The following is an 18,238-nucleotide window of genomic DNA, read 5'->3' on the forward strand; positions in this document are numbered from 1 at the left end:
TACAGTACATTAACCAGATTATTTAGATAAATAATGTAACAGTTTTAACAAAAGGGATACAATAATGATGCAGGATCTTCATTCACACTGAGCGTCCACAGTATGCCCAGCAGCAATATGAAAGATGCCGCTGTGGAATTTCTACAGGTCCTGCTAGTTATCATATAAATAAAATAATAAGGTGGGCTCCCTCTACCGTGCTAGAAAATTGCTCAGACCAGAACGAGAACGTCGATAGTATCACATTTGTTCAACCTAAATGTTCACTTGGAACTAGTATAGATTACATGAGTGACATCATTTCCAGGAAAAGACAAGATCTCACTATATTTGCACGTGAATTTGGAATGTGAAAAATTCAAATCTAATGAACCTACTTTGGATACGGTCATACTTCTACCTTACACATCTGATTATATCTGTGCATATGTCAACACTTATGACAACTGTCTTCTTTTTTTAGTGAATATATTGCATTAATCTAAGTAGAAACGTATTTCATACAAATGTAATGGGTGGATTGATATGAGTTTTCAAAAAACAATTCTTTCAATTCAAATAAATATTTTTATCATAGAATTCAAGATTTTTAATTTTCGTATTCTCATAATCAAATTTTGATATTTTAATTTAAAAAAAAAAAAAACATGGGTTTTTGTCCAACAGTATTTGCACTATGCAAAAATGTCTTTTTCTCAGTTTCAAAAAATTTTATTTATTGCATTTTGCACGTAAACTTATGATATGTTTAAATAGCTAAAATTTGTGTAAGAGACACTGAAAATTTTTTATTAAAATTCTGCCATAAAATTTGAAGTTTTTGAAATATGTACTTACTATAACGGCAGGTAAGGAATTATCTTTCCCTTGTCCATCAGGCTGGTGTTTGGGTGGACGGCACACCAGCTGATGAATAGAGAATGTTGTTATATTGCATCTTTCATTGCCAATGCGAACTATAACATCAGATTCCCGCGCCGCTAGATTCAAATTCTTTCCCTGAAAAAAAAAAAAAAAAAAAAAAAAAAAAAAATTAGCATTGCAGTTATTATCAAAAGCTGATTATTGGTCAAACTAATATCTCTGTGTGAGACCGACATATGCTACCACACTTGACAAGCACCGACCCCAACGCTGTTTCTGTAGTCTTTTTCTCTTTCATCTCGTTGTTTTAATGTCGTTGTCTCTCACATTTGAGCTACCAAGGAGGCAGGGCGCATGGGTTCACAATATCATCGTATTGGGCGGGTTGCCCGGACCATACTGACTCTTTCCCTCTACTAACCTCTCTCTAACATGGCCTTGGTAAGATGTTCAAGTTGTAAGCCAATATCTTCTATCAATAATCTTTGTACGTCTTGGCAGGTCTTTCTACTTTAGAGGTTCCGTGATTAGGATCCCACAGTACCACATCAATGACAACCTCATTTTTTCTTCTGTAGCAATGTTCGGCATATCGTGTTTTTTCTCTTATTACTGAAGAGATCCTGGAGAACCGACCATACAGACGTCTAATGGTTGGGTATGTTTTCCAGTTTAAGTTTAACACTGTCCGGAGAATTCTAGTGCAAGTTCCATCTAACTTACTTTCAAGATTTTTTACTGAGAATTCATGCTGGTGAATAATAAAGCAGCACCGTATCTACGGCTCTAAAAAATGTTTTTCTTGATCTATTCCGAGAAGATAGATTTCTATAGAACTTTTAACTGATTAAGACTATTCTGACGGAAACGTCTTTTTTGGTGGATGTGATGTGGCTGCAGAAATATTCGATGTCATCTTTTTTGAGTGATGTTCTGTCTAGTGTTTAAATTGAGTCGGTTTGGTAGAAGAATATATATTCTGTTTTAGTTGCGTTTGTCTGCAGTTCAATCATTACAGCTGACTCTCCCAGGATATGTAGCAACTTCCATGCATTAGCATTGTCATCAGCAAACAAAGCAAAATCATCAGCGTAATCAACATCGGTAATCGTCTCTGCTGGATATCGTCTGCTTCTTGCTGGAGACAAGTGCAAATAAAGATTAAGTTTGTTATTTTTATTTTTATAATTTTTATAATTTTATTTTTATAATTTTCAATAATTTGCTCGTTTTTTTTTTTTTAATTTCAATAAATCGTTTCAAAATACAAATTCTGAATTTTAAGAAAATACATAAGGGACCACACTCCTACTGGCACAAAACGTAGGGAGACTTTACTTAGCAAGATATCAATGATACTTACATCAATAATGAGCACTTCTGCTTTGAGCCTTTTAATTTTGTCCATGCCATTAAAAGTGTAGATGACAGGGTCAGTGTAATAATGAAGGACTGACTCTAAGTTTCTGTGCGACTCATTCAGATGCTGAACAGTTTTGACATTATCCATTAGAAACGCCAGCTGCTCAACATGAGACTTCACGGCGGCTCTTCGAGTAATATGATGGTTAAGGCTGATTGGACAAGGAGGACTTGGACAATACATTGTGGTGCTATTCATGACTGTGCAGTTCTGAAAGTTAAAGAAAACATATATTGAAGACAAAGAAAACTTTTTAAAGACTTTTAACGTTCCAACGTTAGTTTTAATAGTGTATTTAAACGTGGTAGAAAATGAAGGCAAAATTAAGAGAAGTTTGGAATATGACGTTTCTCAATTTTTGAGATGAGGATTGGCTATTTGTATTATATTTTTCGGGCTACTATTCTCATATTAAGTGTCATTTTCACAACGTTTTGGTCGATGTAACCTCCGACCTTCTTCAGGTGTATCTTGTCAAACTCTGTCGAACTAGAAAATTTTGATGAAATTTCAAACAGGACCGTTTATTTACGGGTAGCATGCTCTTGTTCTGTCATTTTCTGGATAGAGGTCCTAAGTAATTCGCAATTGTATTTTTTGGTTGCCAACACTAAGAATTGAACGTTCAACCTTCAGGAGAATATGACTTTTACAATTGATTTTTCCAAATACTCTAAGGCCCTTTTGAAAATGACACTCAAGATGAGAACACTAGTCCGAAGAATCTAAATAATACAAACTTTGGAATAGTTTTATGAAGAATTAGAGATATTTGATATTTTTACATTTTTCTAGAGAGAACAATTTTAATTTAAATTTCATACCTCATAATTTGTTTTGTTTGGGATAATGTTGCCGCTTGCAATGTAGATTTTCGGATACTTGATTGCATGGAAGTTTTTCCCTGTTATAGTCAGGTTCATTCCACCACTAAAAATGGAAAAGAAACACCAATAATGGATAATGGATAATGGATGGAACAAATACTAAGAAACAAATAAAAACATTCAATATTTATCAATTATTAATGGACTTAGAAAAACAATAAATACAGTTACATCTAAAACTCTACAGACAACGATTAGTAGCAGTTATGCCCCCAGAATCATGACGTTTATATCTGTAACATTTTTTTTTGCTAAGAAGAGATGTTGCGAGTTTGTCTCTGATGTATCGTTATTTTCATGGAAAGTGTTCGACTGAGCTTCAATCTATGGTCCCCCTTCGCAAAACTTTCACAAGAAACACTCGTCTAGCTGTAAACACTATCAATAATTCCCCCCACTCTTTATCTGTGCCTAAACCTAAACGTAGATTCCATGAACAAAGCTTTTTTATTAGAACTGCACGCCTGTGGAATTGTCTTCCGTTTTCCTGCTTTCCGGCTGACTACAATATGGTTGTGTTCAAGTCTAACGTAAATAAGTTCTTGATGAGCCGTTCCATATAAGTTATCAAATTTAACAAATTTTCATTACTAATGATTATTATATTGTCCAATTTCTACTGTACACTCTTTAACCCTTATCCTTGAGTTGCCTCTTTGACCTTGATAATGAGTTGATACCTATGAAAAAAAAAAAAAGAAAAAGTCCAATGTGAACAAGTTCTAATTGAATCGTCCCCCTAAGTAATCCTAGTTTCAAAATTCCCACTGTTTACTATGCTAAAATCACAATGACTAATGTATTCATGGACTTAGAAAAACAATAAATACAGTTACATCTAAAACTCTACAGACAACGATTAGTAGCAGTTATGCCCCCAGAATCAGAATTAACCCTTATCCTTGAGTGGCCTCTGGGCCTTGATAAGTGGTGACACCCTTGTAAAAAAAAAAAAAAAAAAAAAAGACACTGTGTTTAATGACCTGCAAGGTCACAACAATTACATAGTGTGATTCGATATAAAGTTGGGAGCAAAATAAATATTACATATCTTTCTAGAAACAAAAAAAAACAACAACAAGGCGTACTTAAATCACAATATTTGGGGAATTGTCGGTCATCAGTTTTTAAGAATGTCTTCCACACCAGTTTTGGGGTATTACTTCAAGGGTATTTTGTAATGGGAGAAGTATTTTTGGGATGAGCCGGATTCAGAGAAATCTTTTCAGTTAAAAAGATTTTTGTGTTCATAATTAGATATGAGAAAAACGAGAAAGATTGTCATGCAGTAAGCAAAACAAAATCATCAGTTCACAGGGCATATGTTCACAAAAAAGATATTTTATATATATGTTTAAAATGGGAGGTTTATAGCATTAGGAAAAACATAGAATGTTCGTGAATATTTTAGAGTTCTTGTAAAAACAAGGAGATTCATTAACTGAGATATTGAAGAAGTCTGAATCGATTAATTAAGAGCCGAACGTTATAGAGGTCAGAAAAATCGTTATCAAAACTTCTCTGCTAATTAAAATAAATTATAATTCATTGAAAGTTGTTTATAATAGTCAATGTTCATTTGACTTCGTATTAGGAAGAATATTATGTGAAATGGATTGGAATATTTCAATACATAAAGTTTATAGAGATTGACAGACGACAATGAGTTGTGTGTGATTGTGTGTTCACTAATTTTTGTGTGTGTTAGAGTGGAGAGAGATGTTGCAGAGATGAACACCCAACAGAGGAGCACCCAGCGACACTGATCCGTCAACTGGGTTTCATTGGTTTATCGAAGAAAAATCTGTTTTTTTTAAAGGATTTAGGTGGCTCCCACAAAAACCATTTCAAATAAATTCAGAAAATTCTCTGATTGGTCCAAAATATAATTATTTGTTTTGGTCCAGGATAGTGTATGCACAGACGACATGCGCACAAACGAATTTACGCATTTTGGATTTTGGACATCGATCTGTAAACATCGGCCACTACAAATCAATGTTTAACATTTACAGATATATAGAGAAAATATTTAGAAATTTCCAAAAGTTTCCATGAATATTTAATAATATACATAACGAATACTGACCCAATGGGTTACGGGCTATCTAGATTTCACAAAACTTACCTGAATATGTTTTTAATGGTCTTATGTTTAAAGTAGTATTTTTTAGCTCCTTACATCAAGTGGCTTCATACCTTGTGTGAAGTGATTTCCATAAACAGCAAAAAAGTACTGACCCAATGGGTCACAGGAGTTCTAGACTTACCTGGATATGCTTTTCAATGGTCTTATGCTTGTAATGGTCGGGTCATCAAGATATTGGAAAACATGATGGTGTTGACACTTGTGGTCATCGAACGTCATGGTAAAGTCCAGGGGTTTGGTTATGTTATAAATATTCTTGGACGTCTTACAGACGCACCTGGTTGGTTCACAGCTCGTCACGTTGGCGGTTTTGTCTTCACAGCTTGTGACATGAATATTACGACTGCAAAAAACATATTAGTAAACGTAGAAAAATGAATTCAAATCTCAAACGAACGAGAATTAGTTATAAATACACGAAAAATAAATAAGATATTAAAAAATAATTAAAATAATTAAAATAAATTAAGACAAGCCCTACATTATCAAGTTTAAATAATAAAGCATTTTTAAAACAAATAAAATTAATTTCCAATTTTCTGCAGGATTGCTGACATAATATGCACACTTGAAAGTCGAACACATGCCGGAAAAGGAAACCCATACCATGTTCTTGAATATTTTAGAGTTCTTGCAAAAACAAGGAGGATTCACTAACAGAGGTAGATTTCTGAAATATGATTCTTCCATATGACCATGTGATCATGCTGACGCAGGTAACGATACAATATACATATTACACAAGTAAGCCACAGTCAAACAATATCACAGCTCACGTAAGCTTGTGTGGCGTGGTTGATAAGGTAGCAGGGTACTCGCACGCATGCAAGAGATTCGGACTTCAAATCATGAGCTCGAATATATTCAACCGTTGAGCTTAAATGAGAGCTAAACTCAAATCTTAGACTTCCGGTTTGTTGGCTTGCATGGATCATGTGGGGCGCGACGTTGTTTGACAGGAGAAATAATTATCTTATAATAATTATAATTACAATCTAAAAATTGTCATGTATATATATATATATATATATATATATATATATATATATATATTGTATTAATGAAGGTTAATCCGCATAGCTTATTCCACCTTTATATGTCTTAATTTACTTCAGTTTGTGTCTATCCACATACAGTATTTTGTTTTGTTTTCGAATTATCAAGTGCCCTTGGCAGCCATGATGTTTCTTGTTCTCACCCAACAGAGTGAATACATATTTTTTTTTAACCAAAAAAGAAAAGAAAAGAAAACAAAATAAAATAAAATACATCTGCTCTGTAATAATAAGTACGAAATCTGCATGAATTAAAATATATTTAAGCGTATTTTAGGCCACGGTTAGGTCGGGCACCCTTACCCCGCCCACGCTTGTCTCAGACTAAAATATCACCCTAAATATTTTATGTAGATGTTGTTAAAATAAAAGGTAATAAATAAAAGAGATTTAAAATTGTGAGAATCGGAATCCCAATTTTCTTGGAATTTTTTGAACGTGATCTTCATGCGTAAATCATATGATTTCCTTGTGTTTTAAATGCCATTAAAATTCAGAGTAAAAATAATGTACCAACCTTTTGATGTGGCATTCAAAGTTGCCAATATTGGCAACAATATTTACTCCAGTGTTAAGATCTTGCCCTATTATTGTAATGAAAGATCCGCCAGACATCGGACCATACGCCGGTTCAATACGTTCCACTTTCGGATCCTGAAAAGGAAAATAAAAATTTAAGCAACAGAACGATATTTTTTATTTTAAAATAAAAAAAAAAATATTAATGTGTTGTTACTTTTCAACGGCAGGGGCCACCCGAGGAAACGGGTTAAATTGATTGTCAGTTGAATGATAGACAAGAACATAAAACAGTTTGAAATGATGAATGGGCAGGTTATAAGCTTGTCTGATATTTTATCTTACCGACTTATAATAAATCGTTGACTGTCACCTCTTGCCTTCCTAACATAATTATACTTTATTTTTGTGGGCATTCATAGTTATTTTATTATATTATATTAACAGAGTGGGATTAAATAAATAAAACCAAACTTATAAAAAATACTTTTTATGTGACTTAAATTTGATCGCTTTCAAGCCTCTTACGAGGGGCGTGCAATAAGTAATGGCCCTGACCCACTTCCCATAGCAGTAGAGCAACGAAACTTGGCACAGTTATTAGTCTTTCTCTACATAGGAATCACCCGGAGCTATGCATTTCTCCCATCGTTTGATGCAGCTCTGGAGACCATTTTTGTAGAACACCCCCAGTTGGCCCTTCAACCATGACGTGACTTCAGAAATCAAGGCTGCATCATCTGGGAAACGCTTTCCTTTCAAAAACAACTTCATGGCTGGGAAGAGGTGAAAGTCAGAGGGTGCAAGATCAGGAAAGTAGGGAGGATAGGGGAGGATTTCATAACCACATGCCCGTGCTTCTGATCTGGTGACATGCGAGTTGTGGACCGGAGCGTTGTCCTTCAGGAGGAGGGTACCTTTGCTGATCTTGCCCCGCCTCTTGATTTTGATAGCTTCCCTTAATTTCCTTAAAAGTGAAGTATAATAGACTCCTGTAATTGTGGTACTCTTTGCCAGAAAATCTGTCATCACTACTCTGTCCTAGTCCCAGAAGACTGTGAACATGACCTTGCCAGCGGAGGGCTGCACCCTCGCCTTCTTTGGAGGTGGTGAGTCCAAGTGCTTCCACTGCATTGACTGGGCTTTGGTCTCTGGATCATAGTGATGGACCCAGGTTTCATCCTGTGTAATCAGTCTTTTGAAAAACTTTGACTCATCTTCTTGGCACATCTCCAAATTCCTCCTCGAGCACTCGACGCGTTCTCACTTCTGAAATGGTGTGAGCAACCTGGGAATCCATCTGGCAGACACCTTATGCATATGCAAATGGTCATGAATGATAGTTTCCACAGACCCTGTATAAATCTTGACATCTTGGACTATTTGGCAATCTTCCAAAATGGTAGCCTCAACTTAACGGGCAGATGCTTCATTAATGGCAGAAGGGGGGCAACCAGGTCTGGGAGCTGTTTCCACCAACTTACGGCCATGTCTGAATTCATGATGCCAGTGTTTTACAAGTGATGGGGCATTATTTCTTTCATTTCATCAAAAGTCTCCCGTGGTGTGTGTCCTTTCAAATACAAAAACCGGATCACTGCTCGACATTCAACAGGCTCCATTTCACACCTGACTCAGTTCAAACACCTGTAAAACAGAAACTACAATTAATTCAGAGCTGTAATTTGCCACATAACCCATAGAGATATAAATCATTGCACATGCAAAATTTCAGCTAGATCAGACAACTGGAAGTGGCTCAGGGGCAGTACTTATTGCACGCCCCTAATAATTAAAATTACAAAAAACACCTTGTAGAAAAATACTTGTTATATGACATATTAAATAAATAAATAAAACCCACCTTGTAGAAAAAATATTTGTTAAAGGACATATTAAATAAATAAATAAAACCCAACTTATAGAAAAATACTTGTTATATGACATTAAATAAATAAATATAACCCACCTTGTAAAAAAAATACTTGTTATGTGACATATTAAATAAATAAATAAAACCCACCTTGTAGGAAAAATACTTGTTATATGACATATTAAATAAATAAATGAATAAAACCCACCTTATAGAAAATACTTGTTATATGACATATTAAATAAATGAATAAAACCCACCTTGTAGAAAAAATACTTGTTATATGACATATTAAATAAATAAATAAAACTCACCTTATAGAAAAAATACTTGTTATATGACATATTAAATAAATAAATAAAACCCACCTTATAGAAAAAATACTTGTTATATGACATATTAAATAAATGAATAAAAACACCTTGTAGAAAAAATACTTGTTATATGACATATTAAATAAATGAATAAAACCCACCTTGTAGAAAAAATACTTGTTATATGTGGCCCTGGAGTTGTTTATTCTTACCCTCACTGCACCATGACTTGCGGTGAGGTTGCTACTGTGCCCAGCAATGCAGACAATTCTGAAAAAGTAGATATTGCAAAACAAATGAAACAAAAATAAATTTGGAAATATGTATAGATTAATAGCTGCCCCTCCCTGGTGTGGCCTGGACGGTTTTTTTTTTCATTTGTTATTATATTCAAGCAATCATGTGCGTTGGATCAAGTTTATTTCATTAATAATTAATTGTAGTTAAGTACGTTATATTTCAAATAACAACGTATAACAATAATAAATAAAAACTGGCTATTCACATCAAAGAAACAGTGAATTGTTTTTTTACATAGGCATAACCACTTATCAAGGCCCAGAGACATCTCGAGGATAAGGTTAAGAGTGTACAGTAGTTTTATTTTACAGTGAATAAATCGGTTTTATTTCATATATAGCAGAGCTATCCGGCATTTTCCGGGGCAAAGGTGTAACATATTTCTATTACAACCCCCTCTCTCTCTCTTTCTTTATCTATCTTCCATCTTTCTCACCCCTTCACCGTTTTCCCTCGCTTTCTCTCCCTCCTTCTCTCTTCCCCAATTTTTAACACTGATAGAAATCCACATAACTGTCACTGTAACACTTCGTGATACTTATTGTTTGTTTGTTTTACGGTATATCAACCTTTTTCAGGTTATTTAATGCCGAATCTAGTTATTTTGAGGAACTATTTTTAAATGGGTATATTTGTTTTTTTTTTTAAGTCGGATTCTATTTAACCCATAGTTGGGACCCTAACAGATACTACCACTCCGGGTCAGAGTGGACCTGGGAGCAATGACAATTAAAGGGTGGCTCCACACTTTCCAAGGCCCGCAAGCTGGGGCCTCACCATCGGATATAGTTTTAGGTCATATCCAGGACCGTGTGATACTTATTGAGTGAATTTCTATCAGTAATTTGTTTATTTTTGGACTTTTCAGCCATTATTGATAATACCCCTGATTAACCTGATAAGAAGCGAGTTATCTGTGTGTATGCACTCCAGAGAGTACATACACACAGGCAACTCGTTTTTATAGATTCATCAAGGACTGAGTTGGCATAAGGGAATTAACTCCTTGATAAAAAAATCAGTTACTTTCTTTTAGTTAGCCCGAAAAATTTTAGTTGGCCGAAAAATCGAGTTCCCTCACTGCCCTCACGAACCACCTGGCTTGCAGTAATAACAGTAATTAGCGTCAAAGAAACGGTAAAATAACAGTCTTCATTTTATATATTAGTTTAACGAAATAATAACAAATATATTGTTTTATCATGTAGCTCTGTTTAATGAAGGATATATAAATTAAATTAAGTGGCTTGAACAATTAGGTCACACTTTCATTTGTCTACAGCAGAACCCCGGATTACGGCATTAATCCGTTGGCTCGGATCGTAAGATGAAAATCGCCGTATGGCGGGGCCTAAGCAAAATTGTATGCAGTAACTATTAAAAATTAGTAACAAAATACAGTACAGTATATAATACACATGTATATAATAATATAACATTATAAATAAAACCGTAAGGCGAGACAAATACCGTAACCAAGAGCCGGAAAGCATTGTATTCCACATTGTAACCTGAAAAACCGTATTGTGGGGTCACCATATCCCGGGGTTCTACTATATTTCCTAAAATAAAACTAAGCATTAATCTTGAAGGAAATGTGTCTAGATGTAAGGATTGGCTTCCTAACCCTAACCCACATGCAACATAACAGCAATAGTGTGTTCTTAACATGTCGCCCAGGTAGTAGAAGGTAGTTTCAACATCAAGTGGGGTGCCATCTACATCCACGTGCACTGTTGCTCGACCATTGATTGGGTGGGCAACATCGAAGCATCTGTGACAAACATAACTAGGATCAACTACCAGCCTTGTAGCAAGACCACTACACTTTTTGTTAACCCGTAATTTGCATTGGGATCATTCAATGGAGTTTACACCTATGACTTGGCGAGAAGGAAACATGCCAGTATGCTGTGGAAGATCAAAGCAGAAAATAAGTAAATTTGTCTTCTTACTGTTCATCCTTTTCTCTTCATGCTTGCCAGAAGGTTCCTGAACTTTCATACAACTCAACAGCGAGCAGTGATAATGTGTTACCAACCACCACGATAACTGTCCCTTTATTGGTGCTTCGGCATTTACTGACCTGTAATTTCCACAAAGATTTTCGGACTCGCCCAACAGCTAACGGAAATAACCGGAAAAGGTCGGCCGAGCGTTCTTCAATTTTTAACGAACATTTTATTTTTAGCTAATACGATGCCGACTACTATTATATAAATTGGAAGAAATAAAAAATTATTTAAATTGCGCAGGTCAGAGTTTAGGATTAGGGTCAGAGTTTAGGGTCAGAGTTTAGGGTCAGGGTTTAGGGTCAGGGTTTAGGGTTAGGGTTTAGGGTTAAGGTTTAGCGTTAGGATTAGCGTTAAGGTTAGGGGTTTGTAATTTTACTTATTCTATTTCCATGTTTTTCCTGTTTTCTTTATAATTTTCTCGTATCGGTCACGATCGGCCGCTTTCGGTTATTCCCGTCAGCGGCTGAGCACACTCGAGAAACTTCGTAGAAATCACGGGTCGCTAAATGCAGAAATACCTTTTTATCAGTCTCTATCCGAATATCTTACCCAAATAAAGAATGAAATATTTTGGGTAGAAATGTTCACAACTACCACGATAACCGTCTCTTTTTAACTGTTTCTACCTGAATATCGCACCTAAATGAAATATTTTGGATATAAACGTCGTTATGTTAATTGTACCTATTTACTATGCTTCCCCACGGGACAGAGTTAGACACCAGGGTCGTTTTTTAACGTGGAGAAAAGGTACAAAAATAAAAAAATTGTCTCAGTCGTGAAGGACTGATCCTCCACCGAAAGAGAACAAGAAATGGAAGTGCAGCATCTGAAGAACAGATACTACACTTTTATCTTGACCAATTGTAATTAACAGCAATCCAGCTAAACAACCAATCCTTGAAGAATTCACAATCCACACAAAAAAAAGCAAAAAAAAAAAAAACAGCTTAAAAATACTGACACAATATCCAACAACAGATCAGGATACACATTTGTTTCAAGTATTTTATCATGAACGTATTTTATTTACCTGACACGAGGAATTCACAAAAATATTCCTTCCTTTGAATTTACAAAATTAAAATAAATAGTTTTATTATTGTTTATTAAATTTGAATTAAGGCAAATTTTGTCAAGAGCCCCGGGAAATTTAAAGTTAATTCATGCTCGGCATTTGCAATTCAGGTTTCCTTTAACTGTTGTTACCAAGACCCCCCCCCCAAAAAAAAAAATACGACTTTTAGTCTCGTTCGTGTTAAAGCCGGTAGGCTTTTGTTTTATTCTTAATTATATTATCTCCGACATGTCAAGAGTTATTCATGTCAGATTTGGTGAAATTCTTCTCAGTATTTGTGGAACCAACTTACTACTACTACTACTACTACTACTACTACTACTACTACTACTACTACTACTACTAACAATAATAATAATAAAGAAGAAAAAAATCAGAGTTAGACAGGATTCAAAAAAGAGTCTCAGATCTAATAGGCTCCGCACATTCAGCCAAGCCCCAACCTCTGTCATATCACTGCAATGTCGCATCTCTATGTTTTTGTTTTTTTTAAGGTTACTTTAATGGAATGTGTTCTGATGAACTCATAGTACTTGTGCTCCCTCGACGTACCCCCCACCCCCACCCGACTAATCTAATAAGCAGCAAAATGTCACCCTTCACTGTTGAAGTCCCTAGATGCTGGAAAGTCTTTTACTCTAATAGTTTCTTTCGCTGGATTGTTTGACTTTGGAATTCCCTTCCTGTTTCCTGCTTCGCTGGCTGTACTAAACTGCAGAAGTTTGAATGTAATATGAACAGACATCTTGCTGCTCAACTCTCCACAAACTCTTGTAAGACGTGATCCCAAATAGTAGGCCCGTACATTTTAAGTGCAATATGCTCTGTTTAAGGTGAAAAAGTGTTAAAAAAAAAGATCACAAATAAAAATTACAAAAACAAATAAATAAATAATGTAGTTACATCAACGTTGGATAGCGTCACAAGGTGTTATCTAACGGATTGTCCTATGTTGGAAAAACATCAGCTAGTTTTAATGTTGACAAGGATCCCACTAAGTACATTTTGAAGTGACACAAAGTTTGGGAAATTAACCGCTTCCCATGAAAGATGATGGTGCCACGAAAGATCAGATGAGGTTCAACAGGTCAAAGTAGAATAAAAACAGAGACGTCAGCCGACATAGCATGACGTCACCGATATCGAGGTTGATCTGGAAACAAAGGTTTCAGTTCAGTTTGCCTATGGAACGGGCACGAGAAAGATCGCTAACAATGAGGAAAACTTTGATAATCGTCAAGAGCTAAATGACCCCTTAAGGTCCTTGGTCACTTTGCCCACCTATGCGGGGTGGGTGGAGAGATGCATTCTACCACTGGGCAACGCCGATTAACGGGTCTTGCTAGTCCTTTAATAAGATAGTTAATTAATCAATTAAGAGAATACTAGTCTCTACTTCACGTGTGATCTAGAATAAGCTTAAACTAAAGCTTCAAACAAATGCTTAAGTTTACCATTTCTTGCACACGAACCAAAGAATGCCCAGGTAAAAAGAATTTTAATGTAAGAAAACGTTACAACAGAAAATATTTATGAAGGGTCAGGGAGGATGGAAAGACCGACGAGAGAGAGCACCATCAAAACCTCAACTGGAAGTGCACTGAGATTACTGATACAACTTATGGAATTATGCTGAGTTCAATCATTGAGATTATGGCCATTAATGCATTAACAGGATTGGAAAACTTATGAACAAGCTTCAATTTAACCACAACAATAGATAAAATAGCAACTTGTGTTCAATTAATCGTTTACTAAATAAATAAATATTTTGGATTCAGACATTTTTCTGTTACTCGTATTATTTGCATTATACAAACTACCGTGTTGACAGTTATTTTCACAATGCTTCGGTCGATGTAAACTCCAACGTTCTTCAAGTGTATCTTGGCAAACTCGGGAATCTTTCTGTTGAACTCAAGATTCCTTCTGTCGAGCTAAGGAATCTGCACAGAATTTTGAACGGAACCCTTTATTTAATTCGTGGAGGTAGCATGCTCTTGTTCAATAATTGGTGACTGGATAGAAGTCCTAATTAATTTGCAATTTGCCCACTATGACACGGGTCCTTGTGGACACAAGGACCCGTGGCGTATTGGATATAGTACTTGGTAAAATTCAATTCTAAAATTACACTCTTCTGTTAATTTATTTTTTGATGACTATCATCCTCATCTTTTTAGTTGTTGTTTCACGTTTCGGCCAACTATTCCTCTGCCCTTCATCAGGTGGGAACCGTGACAGGATTGGAACTTCTAATTGAATCCTAAGCGATTACTACCTTCCATAGTTGTTGTCGTCATGGTTACCACCTGACGAAGGCCATAGGGATAGTTGGCTGAAGCATCGTGAAACAACAACTAATAAAGATGAGGATAATAGTCCGCAATAAATAAATAAATAAATAAATAATACTCATCTCAATAATGAATTCCAATTGAATAATATATATATCTTCTGGTTTTTGAAAGATTCAATCCTCAGACGACACTCAAAAAATGCAATTGCTAACAGATGAGAGCAGCAGTCCAAAGAATCCAAATAATACAAAGAATCAACCCTCATCTAAAAAATTCAGAAACGTAATACGCTTAATATCTTTCTGTTATAATTAAAGATGATCGGGCAAGACAAAGGGGTCGATATGCCATGCAACAGACAGCCCTAACTAATTTTTTTTTTACACAAGCATCACCACATTATCAAGGCCAAGAGGCCACTCGAGGATAAGGGTTAAAGAGTGTACGGTAGAAATTGGACAATATAGTAACCAATTCGGTAAATTTGTTAACTTATATGGAACGGCTCATCAAGAACTTGTTTATGTTAGACTTGAAGGCAACCATATTGTAGTCAGCCGGATAGCAGGAAAACGGAAGACAATTCCACAGGCGTGCAGTTCTAAGAAAGAAGCTTTGTTCATGGAATCTACGTTTAGGTTTTGGCACAGATAAAGAGTCGAGGGAATTATTGAACGTGTTTTCAGCTAGACGAGTGTTTCTTGTGAAAGTTTGGCGAGAGGGGGGACCATAGATTGGAGCTCAGTCGAACACTTTCCATGAAAATAACGATGGCACATAACAGCAAAAATAACTTTTGAATTTCCTTCAAACATTTTAATTAATGGACTTTTAGAGACAAAAATAAAAAAAAATAAATATTCACATGGCACGATATGTTAATACATATTTTTTTGGGGGTAAAAATAATCTTAACAAACGTAGCTAATTAAATTTGTCTAAATTCTTTCTTTTTGATTTGGTAAAAATAAACACTTGTAATTTGCATGGGATTTTGTGCAAATTTTTCAATTAAAAAAGGAAAAAATTTTTTTTTCTCCTCATTAATGGTAAAACCTCCATTTATATTCAGAACACACACATAAAAAAAAAGATAAAAAAAGACCCATTATCCTGCAATATTTTTTCTTTCGTTCATTTTTAGTTGTTTTTATAATTAAAACAGTCTCTGTTACTTTGTGCCTAAAAATACGTTCACAGCACAGATACTGAGTTATATGCGATTTTCATCTGTTGTATAGAGAAACGAGTTATTTATTTAAAACAACAACAACAACAAAAAATTTCACCCAAAGCAAGGCATAATGCCACTTGAAACGTAAGGGGAGATGATGATGTTAGGTTTTTGCAATTCTGGCAGGGAAGTGTCGACGTCATCCCACATACAGCGTGGGAGTTGAGCAGCTAGGTGTCTATTGTATAGAGAAATAATTTATTTATTTATTTAAAACAAAAAATTACACCCAAACAAGGCATATGGCCACTTGAAACGTAAAGGGCTAGCATTTGGGATCGTGTCTTACAGGAGACTGTGGGGAGTTGAGCTGCAAGGTGTCTATTCACCTTACATTTAAACTTCTGCAGGTTAGTACTGCCAGGGAAGCAGGAAACAGAGACGGACTTATAAAGTTAAATAGTCTGAGGGAAGAAGCTATGAAAGTAAAAGGCTTTTCGGCATCTAAGGACCGCAATAGTGAAGGGTTAAGATTTTGCTGCTTTGGGATAAAGGATTATCTCTAGCATGAGTAATTTTCTAGCACAATAGAAGGATCCTAGCTTCTTTGCAGCAGTCTTAGCAATGTCCTCAATCTATTTGTTCCAACTGATGTTGCCTGTGAATCTTAGAACATGGAGTTAGTAGGATGGACTCAAAGGTAAGGTGTGATCGGTGAATTTTGAATCATTACATGTTTTTGATTCTTTAAAAATATCTAAAATTTAAAGCCGAAACTTAAAAGGTTTTTAAGAATAAAATTAAAATTTAGGGGAACTTACTTCATTGGTGTCTAATAAATAAAATGATAATAATAAAATATATATTCATGTATATGTTTTAAAAAAAAGAAAACTTGCTTTTCTATTTTTTAGGCTTAGATTGTCTTACGAGATCGGCAAACTATTTTTATGGTTCTGTCTATTGAAACAACTGGTAATGATTTAAGCAAAAATCCACGAGGTTGAAATAATAAAAACATATTAAGCTCTACTAACGTATTGAGCACTTTTCCCGTTTTTTTTTTTACCAAATATACCTCCTAATATATATATATATATATATATATATATATATATATATATATATATATATATATATATATACATACATACATACATACATACAGACACACACATATATATACACACACACACACACACACATATATATATATATATATATATATATATATATATATATATAAAATTTTAGTCAATGAATGAATTTAAAAATTATGACGTGAAATGTTTGAGTTTCTTGGATTGTTGGATAATTTTATTCTGAAGTATATATATATATATATATATATATATATATATATATATATATATATATATATACACACACACACACTTTATATACCATTCTTTCATAAGCAATCGATGTTAAGAATTAAAGGATTTAATGATTGAAAATCGATGTTAAGAATTAAAGGATTTAATGATTGAAAAGACCAGACAAGTAAAAAGTTAACTTTAATAAAAATTTCTGTCAAAATTAAATTGAAAAATATCTTTTCAAATATCTGAATAAGTAAACTATTCTTCTTCAGGAAATACAGACATTTAAAAAATTTTTTCTTTCATGTCATGATAGAGGAAGTATCTTCTGAAACGTCCTCAAGGGTTGGAAATTAAGGCTGAATAAGATTTAAATGTCGGATACCAGTGCGGAACGTGGATCATATGCATTAGTCAAATAATAATAGGAAATTCAGTTTAATAAGTACCCGATATGAAGAATTTACTATATATATATATATATATATATATATATATATATATATATATATATATATATATATATTGCTGGCTTTTAAGTAAAACAAACCCTTCAATTAAATTGAAATGATTTTTACCTTTTCGAAACTTCGTAATCTTGTCGTATTGGTTCGCAACTATTGTTACCAAGTGTAATTTTCTTAACCTCATCAAATCGTGTACCCAAATTGTGCCCTTCAATTGTGACTTTGGTTCCTCCTCTCACTGGACTGGACAGTGGATAAACCTGAAAGATATAGATATATATAAAAAGTGAAGAAATAATTAAGAAAAAAAAATGGACGGCATCACCCCCCCCCACACACACATGAAAAGAAACTGGAATCTTAGGAAGATCTCTATCATTCCAGTAATTATAAGAGCAACTGGACTCATGAAAAAGAATTTCAAAAACTATCTGGCAAATATACCCAGCGAACCAAGTGCAAGAGAGATTCAAACAATTGCACTTAAAGGGACAGTCA

General features: G+C 34.6%; 1 protein-coding gene across 4 annotated transcripts in view; it reads right to left on the reverse strand.

Annotated features, from left to right (window-relative positions):
* LOC145249693 (plexin-B-like) overlaps window positions 1-18,238 on the reverse strand; it is a 575,535-nt gene that overhangs the window by 52,576 nt on the left and 504,721 nt on the right. For all 4 annotated transcript variants that reach the window (XM_080111499.1, XM_080111497.1, XM_080111498.1 and 1 more), the window contains exons 16-22: window positions 17,852-18,000; window positions 9,246-9,354; window positions 6,896-7,032; window positions 5,445-5,666; window positions 3,112-3,217; window positions 2,228-2,497; window positions 838-999 (exon numbers count right to left, since the gene is read on the reverse strand). In XM_080111499.1, coding sequence (XP_079967625.1) covers window positions 838-999; window positions 2,228-2,497; window positions 3,112-3,217; window positions 5,445-5,666; window positions 6,896-7,032; window positions 9,246-9,354; window positions 17,852-18,000 — 1,155 coding nt within the window. The remainder of the gene's footprint in view (window positions 1-837; window positions 1,000-2,227; window positions 2,498-3,111; window positions 3,218-5,444; window positions 5,667-6,895; window positions 7,033-9,245; window positions 9,355-17,851; window positions 18,001-18,238) is intronic.

This window comes from Euprymna scolopes, chromosome 28, assembly GCF_053919585.1.
Source record: "Euprymna scolopes isolate OS-2025 chromosome 28, ASM5391958v1, whole genome shotgun sequence".
NCBI classification, from domain to species: domain Eukaryota; kingdom Metazoa; phylum Mollusca; class Cephalopoda; order Sepiida; family Sepiolidae; genus Euprymna; species Euprymna scolopes.